Genomic DNA, 18,199 nt, shown 5'->3' on the forward strand with positions numbered 1-18,199 from the left:
TTTCCCTCACAGTTACTGTTTTCCTCTCATTTCCTGTTGGTGTGTGAGAGCAAGCTTGTCCCTTGCCTGCATTTTCATTGGGGAAACCTTTTCTGGATCACCTTAAAGTCACTGTAGGGACTTGCACTGATGAGAATTGCAACCCACAAATAGTCAGTAATAATGAGTCAGGACAGAAAACTCACACAGTTGAAAAAGAATTGTTTCTTTTTATTCCTCCTCAGGTTTCTGAGCATTTATTGGTTATTGAGGTCTCTTTTCCAACTATAAGTATAGAAAAATATTCTTTTATTTGCTGTGGGATTTTTTTAACATGAAGACTGAGATTCTCCCAGGAGTGTGATATGAGGAACTGCGTAGTGCATAACTTTTCAGAATATTGCCCTACATGTAAGAAAATCAGAAGAGCTCACAAGACTTCTGTTAATGCCATGTGTATTTCACAACAGACTAATGATTTCCATATCATGTTAATAGGAATTTTTTGTCTAGCTTCTAAAATGGCATTGGTCATTCCAGAAGTGTATGAGCCTTGAAAAAATTAAAGACTCTTTTCACTCAGATCAACCCATCTGTTTCAGTTGCAATTATTGAAACATTGACATTTCTTCTTCCAGCATCCTCACTCCTGTAAGACTTATGCAGGGAACTTTTGCCCCAAGTGGATTTTTGACCTGGATAAGAGCAATGGGCCAGAGGTGAAGGAGCATCAGGCATTCAGAAATGGAATTAATTATGAAGTCCAGTCTTCTGTCTATGCACTCACCAAATCATAAACCCCTTTCATAAAATGACCAAGCTTCACATCAAGTAATTTGTTTTTTGCTTTTCTGTCTTCATTAGCTTCCATAACAAAGCTGTTCTGGATTTTTTTAAACTTTTATGACCTTTTTTTTGTCTTTAGCTGGTTGTATCAGGATCAAGTCACACTCATTTTGTGCTTAGTTGTTCATTAGCTTCAACAGCTCTTTCCCTTCTGTGCCACATCCCCTGTGCTGTATATCAGCAGAGCAGTCACATCAGTTCTGTGCTTGGCTGTGCTGAGCAATATGTGCATTTTTGGCTTAGCTGATGGAGGAAGGCTCTTTTTCATCAGTGTCCTGTTCCCTATGTATATACCAATTTCTTTACAGCATTGAGTGTTCCAGGCTCCTTCTGCAGCGACATAATTACTTGTGAAGTAATGAATGAAGGCCACTCAAAATTTTACTATTCCCTCCAGTGATTTGAAATCTGAAGATTGATCTGAGACAGTAGAATAAACTCAAGATAGGCATATACATTAAATAATGTGAGAGGAGAAAATGAAATCAGAGGCTTTTGAAACAGAGAAGTGCAATTTGTTGTGCTCCACCATAAGACTACTGGCAGCTCAGGACAGTCAGACATGGCCACTGGGACAAGAATGAGCAGTGAGTGGCAATGACAGGGATTAAGTTCTCTCTGCAGGAAGGATAAAGAGAACATTAAGTTGGCTTTATAAAAGTAATGTGCAGTCACTGTGTTTAACAGACTGGTTAATTAGTGTGATGAAAGACAACAGGTTCGTGTTGGGAACTGTGCCTGTCCTCTGCAGTCTTTTGGAATGTGTTAGATCTTCACCAGAAAAAAAGAGATTCCCTGGATACCCTGCCTTTTGGGAGTGCAGTGTTGCACAGCAGCAGACCCTACATGACTGCTCTCCAACTGGGGTTCCTTAGAAAGCACAATCCCCTTCCTGTTCCAGCAGAATATTAACAGGAACATAATCGTGCTAAAGTCTGGCCAACTGGCAGAGTTGCTGGCTGGCATCTTCTATGGGAGCTAACTCTTTCTTCCTGGGAGAAGTATTGGACCTTTCACCTTCCCTCTTCATCTCGTTTTTTGTTTGCACAGAAGGCTTTGGAAACCCAGGCAGTAATTGCAGTCTGCTTTTGCTCACCTTCATCATGTTTCCAAATACCACATAATCTCCTCTATTTGGCTCAGTGCTCCCTCAGAGTTCTTGAACCTCCCACCTGGCCTTTTGTAGAAAGAATGAGCTGTAATTCAATCTTGCATCATTGACAATAACACATGAGAAACAAGCTATGACATTGAAATTATGTTAGAAGACTGGTTTTTAAACTAACAGAACCGTGTGTTATTGAGAAGTTAGCATTTCACCCTTGCATAATTGTGTTTTGGTATTAGAGAGTTTTGTGAACAATGACAAATTTTGCATGTTGTCTTATAAGCTGCTGCATGAGGCAGGTCAGGACAAAGTTTCTGCCTGGTCTGAATTTTATAGTTTTTTGGTTTGGTTTTTTTTTTTTTTGTTTTTTGTTTTTTTTTTTTCCAAGAGGAAGCCAACCTTTAAACCAAGCTTCTTGTTATTTTTGTGCATGTATGTGTGGTTTTTTGTCTGAAATGTTTGGAGAATCAGGAGGAAAGTGTGAGGATTTCATCAGAGCAGGGAAACTGATTTCTTTTTGTCTTTAATATTTAGTTTATCTGAAAACTTTTCCAGTCCCCATGACTAATTGCATTATGCGGGTAAGCTGCTTGGGACACTTTGTTGGACTTTATGCATGTCAGAACACTGTCAGTGAGCAGGAGGGACTGAACCAATATTAAATCATTCTTTGATTTTGTGCCTTGGTGGTGCCATAAGCCCAAGACATTAATGACTGCAGAAAGGTTAAACTTTACGTGTCTTCCTGTTTATCACAAAGGTGCGGGGTACAAACAGAAAGCACTCTTGGCAGGCAGCAGGCTGGAAAATCCATGTGCTGCTTATCTGCAGTGATTGTACTGAAATTTGATTACCATATATGAAGAGAAATACTTAAGAAGTGCAAGAAGTCTGAAGGGCAGCTCTTGATTCCCAGCTACATCAGACTGTAGCTTGGCTAGTTGGTCACCTCCTAGCAATGTTAGCCCAGTATGAAAGTGGTTTTAGATGAAATAGACCTGTGCAGAACTTGAAAAGATCATCTATTTGCATTTCCCTCTAAAAAGTAGGCATGGCTATGGCTAAATGATGTTTAATAGATATAAACTTGTTAAAAATAACACAATCAAATCAGAAAACAGTGTAGTTGATGTGAGTTCTGTAATCCATGTCCAGACAGTCGATTTCAATGTGTAATGATCCCAAGCATAAGAAACATTTTTTTAATGATTAAGTTTTCTTTGCTGCATGTTACTACTTCTCTTTACCAGGGATATAAAGATTTTATTTGTTGCTCTTTTGCAGCAGCTTTGTAATATTTATCATGTACTCTTCAATTTTTTTCTATACTAAACAATTTTTTTTTACTAGCTTTCCTCAGACATCATGTTTTCTAGACCTTAGATGTTTTCCAGAGTCTCCTATGGCCTTTTTTCAGTTGGTTCATGTTTCTCACATGAGGCCCAGAATTGGACATGGTCCTTGAGTTGATGCTTTCTGATCTTGAATAAAGTAGACTATTTAACAGGTTTTACAGCTGTAATAGTTACATTTTTCATTCATGATAGGATGTTTATCTTTCCTGCAAGAGTGTAATAATGTTCTTTGTATGAGCCACAGTGCAGAGGATGGGAGCCCTTTAAGATACATCTCAGACCAGCTGGTCCAGCTCTAAATAGAGCAATGAGAAAATGAGAAAAGGGCTGCACTGATGAATTTAAACAACCTACTAGGTGATGGAGAGCAGAGGGCAAGAAGGCTGAAGATGTTCCAGAGTGCCTCAAAGGTACAGAGCAATCATTCACAGGGAAGTAGGCAGGGATAACTGCTACATGGTCTGTGGAGTTTGGGTTCAGTTGATGTTACCTGCCCTTTCCTTTGCTTATGGAATAAAGCCTGTTCAAAGTCATCTTTTTGGAGTGGTGGTGACATTTACTGCAGAGCACTGTTCTGCTGTGTAATTCAATGGTGTCAGTATGGGGAGTGGCCAAGTAGCTGAGAACTTTGCAGCCTGAGACAGCTGCAGATACGCTCAAGGGTCTGTAGGCAGAGAGAGCAGGAGAGAAGATGAGTGGGGATCTGTGATGATCTCTTTACAAGATCACACTCTCTTGTAAAGAGTTAGGTGGTCTCAAATGGCACTGGTAGGGTGTTCTGACCAGCCATTCCTCAGTGCTAAGTTCTCTCTACCATATTATTTTATTTTAGACTTCTGCAGTTTGTTAAGATCAACTTAATTTTGGCCTGATTTGTGCTGTTAAAGATATTCTTCTTGCAGCCATCTTTTTTTTGAGGGGCTTGTTTGCTGGTATAGGAAAAGTAGTATGTTGGTTGTAGGATGGGGTTAATCCTTATTAATGTGGTTTCTTAAATTCTTCAGCTTCTTGAGGAATCTTTGAGCTGCTTGGATTTTTGGCAGAGGATTAATGTCAATAAGAAATGTAAAATCAGGATGTCACAAACCTCCTCATTCCTATGCTGTCACACCATGCTGCTCCCCAGAGAAGGGAGGCAAGGGAGACAGCATACCTCTAGGTCTCAGTAAGGAAAAAAGGAAAAGGTTAGTTTAGATTCTCTCTCTCCATAAATGCCTGTGTCAGGGCTAATGATTCAGCACTCAAGGGCTTCAGTTTGTATTTAATTAATAACATTGGTAGACTTTGTGCCTTCTGTCTAAACATGGATGCTTTTGATCATCGGCAAACAGAAGATAGAAGTCATGCCAGAACAAATAAATAATTTATGTGTGGTTTAAAAAAAGAGAAAGAAGCCATTCCTGCCCCTTTACAAATGCAGTGTGCACAGGTTCTGCACAGCATTAGGTTCTAGCACTGTTTGGGCTTTTTTTCTTTCAGCTTTCAGTTTTCCAGCACTACTGATTCTCCATAATTAAAGAATAAACAAAAACATAAGTCAGCTTAAAGGAGGATCTTTTTAAAAAAGGGAATATCTGAAATATAAGCTCACAGTGGAGTTTAGTGGCTGCCAGCCTGCTTTTCCTTGGTGTTGTGGTTCCTTAGAAATGTGGTGCTGTGTCTCCTTTACTCATTCAGGAACTTGACCTTTTCTTCATGCCTCCTTATTGAAACCAAAGACACATAAATCAGTTTATTTATTTTACCTTCTCTGAGATGTAGCTTTTTCTCTTCTACACATTTATGTATTAATTGTCTGGAAAGCAGCAGATAAAGAGTAGGGAGCAGATTCTAGTCAAGATTCAGTGTCTGAAATGGTCCCATAGCTACCTGGCATAGCGACTGCAGGATACTTTGGGAAGTTAGTGCTGCTTATGCTGAGTACTGCAGTGCTCATCAAAGAGGAGTAGCTGTGAAGTGGTCTCAGTATCAGGGACAAAATGGAATGGCTAAAAAACTTGGCTGGGGAGCTTCTGGCAGGCTAGCTCAGCCTTCAGAAATGCTTTGGGGTCACAACTCTTCTTGTCAGGGAGGAAAGAACTGGAAATGTAATGTTTTGTCACATAAGCCAGAGTCCCATAGGCACAAATATATATCACATTTTTGTGTGATTATAGATTCCTGTTTAAGAACAGTTTCTGGCAGAACGTTTGCTTCCTTTCGCTGTGCATGGTGACAAATTGTTAGAGATTTTATTACTGTCTTTGTATGAGGAATTCAAACTTGAGAACTGGGAGAGATTTGTTTTGTACCTCCCAATTATCATGTCAAGCATTTAGTCCATTTAGATGTCATTTGTGTTTTTGCAGGTTATGCCATTCAAACTAGAGATTGTAGATGTTGGCATTTCTCTCTCAAATTACACAGGTCATAAGTGTGTGCCACAAGCAGCCAAATTCCTCAACTTTTCAGGCTGTCACGTGCAATGAGATTGCATTATGTGTGTTCTGGAATTTGGGGTAGAGAGGAAGTACTTAAAATTTAAAACTGAAAAATCGAAACTTTCACTTTCTCTGCCATTTTCTGAGGGAGCACAAACCCATTTTGGGTCTGGAGCTGTGGCTGCCAGTGAGGACAACCTGCCTTTAGGCAGCTGTGACAGGCAAAATGCAGCATCCAGTACTGAGCTGCTCAGTACATGCAGAGTTTTAACATCATTCAGAAACATTGGCTTGTTCTGTTTGACAAACTCCCATGCATTCCTTGGAATGTATTTTAGGTGCTCTGCAGAGAGTATTCCCATGGCCTGTTTGAGGCAAATCCCAATATTTCCTGAAGGGTCCTGGAACAGGCCAGATGCAGTTCAGAGCTGAGACAGAACAGCCATGCTCCTGGAGAGTCTGGCAGACAGCATTTCCCTGTCACTGCTGGACATCAGCTCTGGCTTGCTCTGATTTATTGAGGTGGCAAAGCGCATGAGCTTAGAGCATTCATAATTTCTTAATATTTCCAAAACCGAATTACTTTCAAGATTTATGGGAGCAAAATATCTTCTAATTTGCTCCCTTTTCCCCCATATGGATATAATATTTCCCCAAAACTGTTTTTCCTCCTTCTTAAATGAAGCAAAAGTATGAGTTAAAAGTCCATTTCTATGGCCCTGTATACAGGAGTATTAAATATTGCCAAATAATAGTAGCTAGTCTAAAGCTATAGTGTTCTTTGCCAGAAAAATCCCTACATTTACTTGTAGCAAATACAATAAAAAGGCTAATAATCATTTCACTCTTTCTTTGGCATCACTTTGGTGCCTTGGTTGTCACATGCAGAAGTGATACCATAGGACATTAGATCAGTCATGCCTTGAGCTTCAGCTGATTTTAGGGACTCCAGGGAGTCTTAGGAGGATCTGACTTCCCTCCTGGTTTTACCAGGCACCTTTTGTAAATGGAAATCTGCATTAGGGAGAGGCACTCCCTTACTCCACATCAGACTGCTGTAAACTGTCTTTTCCAGATGTATCACTTGCAAACAGGTCAGTTATTTGCATGTATAAATAACACTAGCTTCTGAGTTAGGCACGACCTTATAGCCTGTACCTTCTTTCTCATGAAGCTGGTGAACTGAGCTGGCAAAGGTTTTATTTACACTGCACCTCTGGAATCCTCTTGTTTCTTGAGAAGAGAATAAAACCTGCTCATATATGCATTTTCTGAAGCATCCAAGTTTTTTCTGGAGACTGCGTGTCACAGCAGCAACCAGAGTAGCTTGGTGACCTTACAAAGCAGCCCCAAGGTGCTGGTGAGCCCCAGGCAATGCTGTCATCCCTCACTGCAGCTGCTGCATGGGGAGAACGGGGACCACTCTGTGGCACCTGGCTTCTGCTGAGAGTTCAAGGGGTGGCTGTAGAGGAAGGGCTGTGAGCATCGATGCTGTAGCCCTTCAGCTTATAAAAGCTCTTGCATTGCATGACAGTCCTGCAAAGATTCCTCCTGTTGATGTTGGAAGGAAGTGGAGGTAAGTCCCTGGAGACCTCCCCCAGGAACCGTAATAATTATATGTCGGTGTACCAAGATGTGTGAGAAAACATTGACCTGATTTGTCAGGTTATTGAAGTTTCTGGGATATTTTCAGAGTAAATGTGTTACAGTTAATACTGTATTGTTCTGTATTTGTTTTTAAATAGACTTGTGGGTTGTTTTTACTTAAAATCTTCAGAAGCTCTAATATATGTAACATACTTCCCCCACCTTTTCCCAGATAAAGTTATATATATACTTTTGTTATTCACAGCTCTGGAAAAAACATTCCTTACCTTCTAGATCAGCCATGTCATGTGTGCATCTTGCTTTTATGGTTATAGATGATCTTATTAAAGAATGCATGAGTGATGTGAAGCAGTATGCATGGGTGAATCTGAGTCTTCTTGTTTTGTTAAATTATCGTGGTCTCTTTCCCCTTTCCACAGATTTCTTCATCTGTGGTTTACTGGGCATCTATGATAGGACTTCGCTTTGATCAGTTTATAATTTGGATTTCATTCCATCTTTTCCTCACTGTGCTGCTGTCTGAAATTGTTGCTCTGTACCTGGCTGTGGCATAGTGTAGATGAGTTTATCCTAAATCAGGTAGTTCAAAGGTTTTCTGACTGCAGTAAGAGTTGCTTGCTGGGTACAGAAACAGCCTGAAGGGAGAGCTAAACCCATGGGTTACATCTGTCCTGCTCCCATGTGTAGGTTGGCCAAGTTGGATCTATTTCAGGGGCATGTACCTTGCTCCATAGTGGAGATGTTTTCTCTGACTCTGAACATGTAATACATTCCTTTTCATGGTGGGATTGATTTTGATCCAGAACATCTCTGCTACTGTTTTGATATGATTGAATGAACAGATTTCTAATAGCATTAACATGCTTTCTAGTATACTTGATACACTCAGAAATGGTCCCATATGGAAGTTAATGTTTCTGTATTTGCTAATTGTTTCCTTTTCTCTGGCCACTGTAGTAATCGTTTCTAGAAGAGTCAAATTTTTACTAGCTGCTGTGTGTGTGTGTTGAGGGTATAATTAGGATAATGTATTTCCATAATGACATGGTTAAGAAGGACTAGGTCTCTCTTTTGTAAGGGATTCTGGATAGATCATAACTGTTTGGTTTGGCAGGAAACTCTCTTTTTCATTTATGTGTTAATGAATGCTGAAGAAGGCACTGAATTTCCGTTTCTTTTCTCTGTAAACTACAAGCTGCTTCATGATCTCCTGAACTGTTTTCTTGCCTCTGTGGTGATAGCTGCTGTTTATGTGCACGAGTGAGGCCAAAGCAGATTCCTCACACACTCACACAGACAGCACATAAACTGGCTTGGGCTCACAAAGCTGGAAGTCAAACTGCCTAAACCCTGCTTGCAATTTACAATTTATTGTAGCTAAATTAATAGCCAAACAGTACTGGGGCAGTTTTAAATTGTTGAGTGGAAGTGATTGCTAGGTTCACGACTTGAGTGATTTGAGTGTCCTTGTGGCACAAATTCTGGCAGGTTTGTTTAACTGCAGTTATCTTTGGGTAAAAATAAAATCTTCCACATTACTTTGTTGCCAGTGACAATGTAGACTCAGCATTTAGGTATGGATTCTCTCAACATTCCTGCAGAAGTTTATCCTTCCTAGTTCAGGAGTTAATATCTTTCTCATTTTGGTTTTCTTAGGTTCTCTAAGCCGGCACCAATGTTCTTGGACGATTCCTTCAGGAAGTGGGCACGTATCAGGGACTTTGTACCCCCCTTTGGAATTAAAGGACAAGGTATGTGAAAACTACAGCTGTTGGAGAAGAAGGTGTTCTGCAGATGCTGACCCATTTTCTTTTCTGTTTTGAAAACTCAGGTGGTCCTTTGGGCTCAGTTTATTTCCCCTGTTTGAGAGAATTATTGCATGTGTAGTTCTCAGAAATGCAGAAGGGTTTTTACAGCTGGACCATGGACCTCGGAGGCTGGCCTTAAGGAAGATGGTTTAGTACATGTGAAGAATCGGTGCAACAATGACAATTTAGACCAACAACCACATTCTAGAAAAAGCATTTTGACATTGGCTGCCAGAAGACCTTGTAGCAGCTTTGCTGACAGCAGCAGAGGGTTCAAACTGGTTTGAAGTACCTTTAAATCAGTAATTCTCAAAGGAACAGGAAAGATGCCTTGGGCTTGACCACTAATACAAATCTTCATTTTCTTATCATAGAATTTTATAATTGGTCTACTTATTTACTTATATAACAAGTAAGAAAAGTATGTTCAGATGCTTTGATGATAATTTTAATAGGCCCTATCCTCCAGATGGAGCAAGGCAGAAGGGGCTGTGTCTCAGGTGTGCTGTGGGAAAGCAGGAGTGGTGGCTGGTAGATGAGATGGGAGCCAGTAGGCCACCCAGAAGATGATCTGTTTTGGAGTGACAAGCTCCCACTTGTCCCACATGTGCAATCACAGCCTCTCTGTCTGAGTGGTGGTGGAGCAGAAGGCTTGTGCTCACTGCAGTGATTTGCTGCAGACTATCTGAGGTCCTGTGTATTTAATAAGTTTTTGTGGCATTGCATCAACTTGGAATTTTTTTTTTCCACTGACAAACTCAAGATTACAGATAATCCTGTAGGAATTTACATACCTGGTGGAGAAAGAACTGCAGCCACAGAAAGCTTGGCTCTGTGACTCTCCCTGGAAGCAGGTGTGGTAGTTGTGGAACAATCTCTGATCAAATCAAAGGCTCTACTGACAAATTGCTTTTGGCTTGCATCAGTTCCCTTCTTTGTTTTGTCCATTCCTTGTCCAGTCAGTCTTTTGCAGCTCAATAGGAAGCTAATTACTGTCCTCTAAATCAGCCAGGAGAGTTTGCAGCAAAGAACTAACAGTGGCAGCACAAGTGGGAGACTGCTGTGACCACGGAAGGGCTTGTCCCCTTCTAGCCAGCACACAAGGTGTACAAAGCTAGGGCAAGATGCCTGGCCAGTGTGGAGATGGGATTTGCAGGTCACATGTGATGTCAGCTAGACCTAATAAAAATCATTCCATTAAACTGAATCCAAATGGAGAAATTCACCAAAAGAGAATGACAGAATGGCTCTGGCAGCCTTCTCTCTGGGTTTGTTGCCAGCTTGTATCACCACTGCAATGTTATGTAAATCTGGTGTTTTATATTGGATTTCCTCAGTTAAAAAGAGAAATGAGAAATTGCCATTATTTAAATGGCTGTGAGCTGAAGCCATGGGACGGAAACCGTTGAATAGGTTATTTTTTTAACACCCTCCTGGGACTGAATTTTGTGCCAAGTTTCAGTCTAGAGCAAGTTCTGTGTGTGGGAGGGTTGAATTATAAATCTGTGTAGCCCCGGATTTCTAATGGCCGCGCTGACAGGCTGTGAGTCCTAGCGATGCGAATGGCGCCCTTTCATGTTACACATCACTTGGAATTCTTGCATCAGTCTTTTCTGGCTGTCCCACGGGATGCATTTGGGCTCAGACAACTGATTGGATGATGGAATCAGCACCTCATTAGGGCTTTCAGTCAGGGCAATCTAATGATATCCAAACAAATTATCCAGGCAGGCAGCATGGAGCTCAGTCACATGCTGGTGCAAGGTGAAGACTGTCAGAGCTGGGATGTGCATGGGAAAAGGAGTAGTCAGGGTGGCTGAGAAAGTGTAGAGAGATGTGGCTGTGTTGAAACAGACGGGGCAGGAGCTCTGCTCTGGGTGTTAGGCAGCCCCGTGACACTGTCAGCTGGGATTTCCGACGTGCACCACGCTGGGAAGGGTGGTTGGTGCTTATAGACACCGACTGAGCTGAGATGGTAAATGGGAAGACCTTGCTGAGAACTGTGGTGAATATCACCTGCTGTTTTAAAGTCACTGTGATCTGTTCCAAGTGCAAAATGGCTTTTTATTTGTTTGGGTCTTTTCGGGTCTTTTTAGTTTGATTTTTTTGTGTTTGAAGTAGAGCTATAGGATGAGCTCACTTTCAGTGATGCTGCATGTTCCAAGGAACTTCTAGAAACTAATCTGTGGTAGCTTGAAAATGCTACAGTTATGAAACCAAGGGATTCTTAGTAGCTTGGAAGCTAATCCACCATTTCTACTTTCTTTTGTTAAAGTTTCTATTCTTACCTAAGTTTTGCTTTGCTTTGTCTCTGAAAAAAAGCTGAATTAAGTCCTTTTTTATCCATCACTTTGTGTTTACTGGTCCAAGAAAGGACAGTTCCAAGATTGCAAGAATGAGTCTGGCAATATTTAGGGGAAAACTGGGCTGCGCTAATTTGGAATAGCACGTCTCGGTAAATTACATGTAAAAGAGTAGAAATGGCTCAGAAATTTTCAGGGCAGGACTACTGCTCTTTAAAGGTTATCATATCAAAGAGAAGGCAGTATGCTGATCATTTTGACACAGCCCATCAGAGATTTTTATTTTCTTTGATGAGAATCTGATTGTAAAGACAGCTCTCCTATCTCCAGATGCTTAAAAGTACTCAGTACAACATAGAAAGTTTAACAGTGCTTCTTTGTGAAAGATTTCTCACTCCTCCACTCCAGTGGTTATTTTCTGATTTGGCCATCAGCCCAGGCAAGGAGGTTTTATGGAGAGAGTGCTCCATTCTTGGCAAGAGTATTTGTGTGTAGAAGCCCTCAAGGTGAATATGGTCCTGCATATGAAAGTTTTTAGACTTTCCCTGAATGCTGCTGGTTGTGAAATGGACTATTGCAGTAGGAATACTGCACATCCTGTGTCAGATGGGAAACTGCTGCTATTGTCACTTAACAGCCTTAGTGATTGCTTGCATTCTGTGAAAGAGGCACAGAACAAGCAGGTGGCAACCCTGCTGCTTTTGGAGATGAGGCGTGTGGTATGAAGTCTTGTGCAAACTCTCTTTGAATGTGGTTCTGAGAGTCCTTGACTAGGTATTAGAAATAGATGAAGAGGAACTTAAGAGCAGCTGTTCTACCTTTTTCTTAACCTGTCTTAAATGGGTAGAGTTTTAGTATGTTCTAGTTGTTGTCTGTTCACCAAAGATCTGGACCAAGGATTAGTCCTAATTACTTGATCACAATGCCCAGCAACCTGGGACAAAAGCAGAGGTAAGAGCTGTCAGGAGTGTTGGAGCTGATCCAGCAGGTTGAAGATGATGTTGCATTTGTCAAAGGTGTCTATAGCCCTTGTGGAAACTCTGACTTCTTCCATGTGCAGAGAATAGGGGAAGTAATAGGTATGAAGAGGTGTGATTATGTTTTTACAACATAAATGGTCACTACCAGTACCTAGTTTGGCCATTCATGTAACAGTGGCTCTAGGTTTTGCCCAGTGACTTCTGCAGCTGGCTGTGAATTTATGGGATTATATTTCAGAATCTGGATCAAGATTTTCTAAATGAGGAATGTCCGTGTTGACAAACAGGCCAGTGTCACGTTTGACTGCATTTACTTTTAGAAACTGAGATTGTCTACCACATTGAACTTGTTGTCCCCTACTGTGGGATTTGACAGAGTCTGGAAACGGGATGGGCCACTCTCAGTGCTTGGAAACGATGACTCCGTCTCTATTAATAAATAAAGTGGTTGTCCTGTGGTTGTGAACGCTGTTGAGCTCATTGTTCAAACAGATTAACTCCCTGCCCCCCACAAAAACAGAGTGGCTATGTCCAGGCTTCCTATCAAGAAAGGTCACTGGCCTGTATTAGCCTGTGAATGCGTGAGAATTGTAGAGGAGGATGTTTGTTGGCCCTGGTGAGCACATCTGGGACTGTGCTAACACTTTATTAGTATGGACTCAAGTAGGACCGTGCAGGCCCATGCCCTGCTGCCAATTTGTTTGCTGGTGTGTTTATAGCCAAAGTGAGGAACATGATGAAATTGGTCAACTCTCACAGTTGTCGAGAAGATCAAACTGTAACAAGATGTTGGAACTCTAAAAGCTCCAAATGTCAAGGGTTCCTGTGGGGGACAGCTCCAGCTACTGAGCACCCTCCTGCGTCCCAGGCTATTGTTTTGGCATTAACTGGGATGTTGGAGTGCCTCCCATGTTTAACCATTTGCAAGGGTATAATTTGCTTGAAGGAATTCTTTCCCAGCACCCACCAAGTCTCTTGTTGCAACTTTTTTCAGTGAAGAGCAGGGAGACTGCAGCAATCTTGGGCTCTTAAACGAGTTAGATGGAGTTTTTTTAAACTCTAAATTGAAAATTCTTCTTTTGGAATTGCACCTTTTTCTAGCAGTGCTTCTATCAGTGTAATTATGGAGGAATGAATATGCCCATGCTGTCCATGTAGTTGCAGAGATTCTCTAGCATGTGCACTGCTCACAGGGTTAAATTTGTCAATGAATAAGCAATGGAAAAATTGTTTATAGTGTTGGTAAGATTATTAATCCCAGGGGGCCTCCTCCCCAAATTTACCTCTGTAGCTAAAGCAAAAGGAAAGAGTTATTTGGAGAAGGGCAACAAACAAGACTGGAGAAATACCTGACTATTAATAGAATTTCTCAGTACATGTGGTTTGAAGAATATAAAAGGCTTTCTGAGGAAAGAGTAGCTAATATCTGGCATCCTCTCTGTGTAATGAGGACAGGAGAGTTGCTGCAGTTTTTTTGTTTTTTAACTTAAGTGAAAACATATGGCACAGCATACACTAAAAAACTAAACAGAAATGATAAATGTAATATCTCCTCTATGCATTTAGTCAGTAGTTGTGTCACTGCTTAGCAGTAATTATAGGTATTCACTTCCACCTTTGTTCCTGCTCAGTTGTTTTGAGCAGAGAGGCTGCTTGTTGGCCCTGAATCAGTGTCTTTGAAGGTGATAGTTATTTTTTTAGGGAGTGATTCTGTTGTCACCATCTCAGAATTTCCCTGCCATCAGGATGCTAAGAAGCAGTTTCTTCCCCAGGGTGATAAAAGAATATTTTCATGTTTGAAATGTTACAGATTTATCAAATGTAGTATGAAGTACTGGCCAGGAGACTTTGTATTTTCACTTGATACTGGAGGGATGTCTGGAACTGGTGACACATTCAGTGACAAAGGAATTAAGTCTTTGTCCAGACCACCAATGCTAATGGGCGTATTGTGCAATGATTAACTGTTCTTGTACTTGGTTTTATTTGAATGTTTTCTTTTGTGTCAGTGCTCCTGGGAAAAGCCATGGTTCAGTGCTGCTCAGCAGTTGTTCAGTAGTCTCATGGGTTAGAGGTCATTCATCTCCAGTGAAAATGTTGAGTTTTAAGGCCTGCAAAAGTTGGCATATCACAATGTTATTAGGAGAAAATCTCCTCTCTTTTCATGCATGCTCTTTTCTTGCATAGCTTTTTTCTTTTCCATTGGCTTTCTTGGCATGAGCAATACTTAATCTCTGAGAAAACATAGGCAGTTGGACATGACAATTTCTGATTCAAGAAAAAAAAACATTAGAAAAGTAGATATTTTCTAACCTAATCTCGCTCTTTGTAGAGACTGCAGTACTACATGCAGTCACCTTGGCTGCATTTGACTAGGTCTGAATGAGGCATCTTATGCTTTAATTCTCCAACTTTATCCTCATTTTGTTAGTGGTACTTTGTTGTACAGATGATTTTCGTACTATAAGTATTCTTTTGTTCTTCATGTCTTATTCCTCTAACAAAAAAGCAGAAGCACAAGCACGTATAGCCATTAGTTCTGTTCGGAGTTGGTATTAACAAGATTGTCGTTTCTTCCTGAGTTGGAGACACATTTCTGAACTAGATTCCACTAGAATTTTGCATTTGACCAAAATTGGTAATAGTTGCCATTATCACGTGGGAATATAGATATAAAAATGTTGATGTTTCCCCAGGGAATTTAGCAGATTTTATAGCCTAAAGAAATTAAATGAGTGGTTTGAAGGGAAAAAAAAGCTGAACGTTTCAGAAGAGGTAGAGGGTTGACTTTTCATTACTGAATAACTTCTAAAGGGGAGTTATGTTGTGAATTTTGAAGTTAAATCCCTTCTCATTATTGAACTCTCATGATGAAATTACAACAGGGCAGTCCCTTATTTCAATCAAAACTGATGCTTTGCTGTTAAGTGTGCCTAAAAAATAGTCCCGCTCCCAACTCACTGAGAAGGGAGATGCAAACCCTAAGTTTTCAGTTAATTGGATGACTCCATATTGGAGTTCTTCACAGAAGTCTTGAATTGCAATGGAAATATGGATATGATATTATTCCTCTTTTCTATCTCCTAAAAAGAAGAGCAGATATTCTCTGGCTGTTGTGTTTTGAAGTGCCATTTATTAATGCTTCTTCAAGTGTCAGAAGAATTGGAATCACTGTAGTAGTTACTGAGTTTTTTGGCCTTGAAGATATTGCCTGGCAACTTGTGAGGGGTCATCAAAAACGTAGAGCCCTCTATAACAACTGTATTTATTTTCCTGCTTGTCTTTAACCAGCACACTGTGAATCTTTCAAGGACTGTTTTTATTTGGCGTGAATTTGCCTCTTTCTATGGACTTTATTGCTTCCTGTGAATTGAACTCAAGTTTAGATCAGAATTGTTAATGCATGGTTATTGCAAAATGTTGCCCATTTTTTTTCATAATTGTTTTTTAGATTAATGTTCCAACTTTCCAAGCCCTGGGATTATGTTGGGAACTAAGCTTGTATTCTGAAAAAATAAACTCTTGGTTGTGAAGAAAAGCTTGGAAAAAAAAATCCCTGAAGGCTCCACAACGACAATGTAAATGAAGAGTCTAAATGTTATGTATTTTATTTATATCTTGTTATAAAAATAGGCCTTAAGGGCTTTAATAGAGCTTACATTTAATGCATGCCAGGTTCTTCTAAAATTGCTAGGGAGGATACCATGCACATTCAGTCTCTTTTTTCTTTTGCTTTGTGTCTAGGCAACAATATATGCCTCTTGTCTTAATGCCATTAAAAATCATCAATGGAGATCTTGCTAGGAGTGGCAGTTTAAAGTCCTCTTGTTAGTAAAGTGTATCTCCAGTAAACCACCTAAATCTGGTACAGCTAGTGACCACAAGAAACCACTCTCTTGTATTTATACACAAGTTTTGATCTGGGGACAGATTCCTCAGTTTGTAGTTAGCTGTTTTTGAGAGCCAGTTCACATGTTTGCAATGCACTGCTAAATGCTGGAATTCTTCATAGCTGCTTTTTCCTGCATTGACCTCCTAAAGTCAGCTGATCAATGATAAAAGGAAGTGGTGCAGGAAATTTCAGACACATTGTGATACCTGTTGTAACCACTGGATTCCCAGCTTCACAAAGGTATGAAAAATGTTGACTGTCTACAGCTGGACATGGTGTTTCTGGAAGAGAGAATGGAACACATGGTGGGACTTGGGTCCATGGCCTTGTGCTGGGCACCAGAGTGGAAAATCACAGAATGAGTCAGGTTGGAAGGGACCACACTGGGTCACCTGATCCAACCTTCCTGCTCAAGCAGCCTCATCTCAAATCACATAGCACAGGATTACATCCAGATGGCTCTGGGATATCCCCAATGAGGGAGGTCCCACACCCCCTGCACAGACTGTCCCCGTGCTCGGTCACCTACACAGAGAAGTTCTTCCTTATATTCAGATGGAACTTCCTGGGAATCAGTTTCTGCCTGCTTCCTCTTGTACCATTGCTCGGCACCACTGTGCTGAACCTGGTCCATCCTCTGACACTTCCCTTCAGATACTGAGAAATATTGATTAGGTCCCTTCTCAGTCTTCTCTTTTCACCTCTGAACAGGCCCAGCTCCCTCATCATTTCCTTATAACTCCACTGGACCTGCTCCAGGAGCTCCATATTTTCTGTCCTGAGGAGTCCAGAACTGGACACAGCACTCTAGATGCCACCTCACTAGGGTTAAGTAGAGTGGAAGAATCCCATCCCTTGACCTGCTGTAAAGATCATTCTTCAAAAGATGTAAAAACATTTCTGTTAAAGGTCATTCCTCAGCTCCCATATGGAGCAAGACCTTAAGGCAAAAAAATGCTGAAGGAAGAATTTTATACAGAGCTGAACTTTTGGGTAGTGTATTGAAAAGAAGTGTATGCATTGGCTTGTGCTAGGAACTTGTTTGTAAATACTGTGATTTGTTTAATCCATAGCATTGGTAGTGTTTAGTTTACTCTCCCCACAAAGCTGACACACACGTGGCATTCTGTTATCGTGGGACAGGGACCCATGTGCAGGCTGCTGGCAGACTTCACAGAATGTCAGTCAACCTCGCTCGAGTCAGTCTATTCCCAAAAGCTGGAGCTGATGCCCAGGACCTGCAGAAGTGCTGGCTGGAGGGGTGGCAGCTGGGTGACCACCGGTGGAGATGGGCACTGGCCACAGCTCCCAGGGCAAACACAGAGCCCTGCAGCAGCACGCTGTCCCCTGACCCTGAGGCAGGGTGTTCACACCCTTACTGCTGCCAGCAGGGGCACGTAGGCATGCTGGCTTTTGAGGAAGGTGGCTGGTATACACAACTTGAAAAATTACTGCCTCTTCTCTTGGCCACTTGAGAGTGCACACACATCCCAATTTGCCTGCTTTCAAGGCAGGCAGAAGGTAGACTCTGTGAGATGCCTGCAGTAAGCCCTGTGGACTGGAAAGGCCTCCTATCTTTTTTTTGGTGATACAAGCAAGAAGTTTCTGCATTAGAAACAACCATTTTTTAGTGTTGTTGACATTTACAGTGAAGGTCTCCTCCATTCCTTCACATAAATAACAGAGAAAAAGGCTAGAATTGAGACTTAGGCTGATTCTCACTGTGTGGTCACTGTCTGCCTAATTTCTAACTATTTAGTTTTTCCAAATGTCTGAAAATTTCAGGGTCAACCTGAAGTCAATATGTACTTGTGTTCAGATAAATCATCCAGTACTGAGCTGGCTTTTGAATCTTCTTATGTTATAAGGCAAAGTTGATAGAATATGTCAAGATAACTCT

The 18,199-nt window shown here is 41.1% G+C and overlaps 1 protein-coding gene across 6 annotated transcripts in view; it reads left to right on the forward strand.

Annotated features, from left to right (window-relative positions):
- ST3GAL3 (ST3 beta-galactoside alpha-2,3-sialyltransferase 3) overlaps positions 1-18,199 on the forward strand; it is a 174,137-nt gene that overhangs the window by 94,201 nt on the left and 61,737 nt on the right. For all 6 annotated transcript variants that reach the window (XM_053984959.1, XM_053984961.1, XM_053984958.1 and 3 more), the window contains one exon: positions 8,973-9,067. In XM_053984959.1, the coding sequence (XP_053840934.1) occupies positions 8,973-9,067 (95 nt within the window). The remainder of the gene's footprint in view (positions 1-8,972; positions 9,068-18,199) is intronic.

The sequence above is a fragment of the Vidua macroura genome, chromosome 9, assembly GCF_024509145.1.
Source record: "Vidua macroura isolate BioBank_ID:100142 chromosome 9, ASM2450914v1, whole genome shotgun sequence".
In the NCBI taxonomy this organism is placed as follows: domain Eukaryota; kingdom Metazoa; phylum Chordata; class Aves; order Passeriformes; family Viduidae; genus Vidua; species Vidua macroura.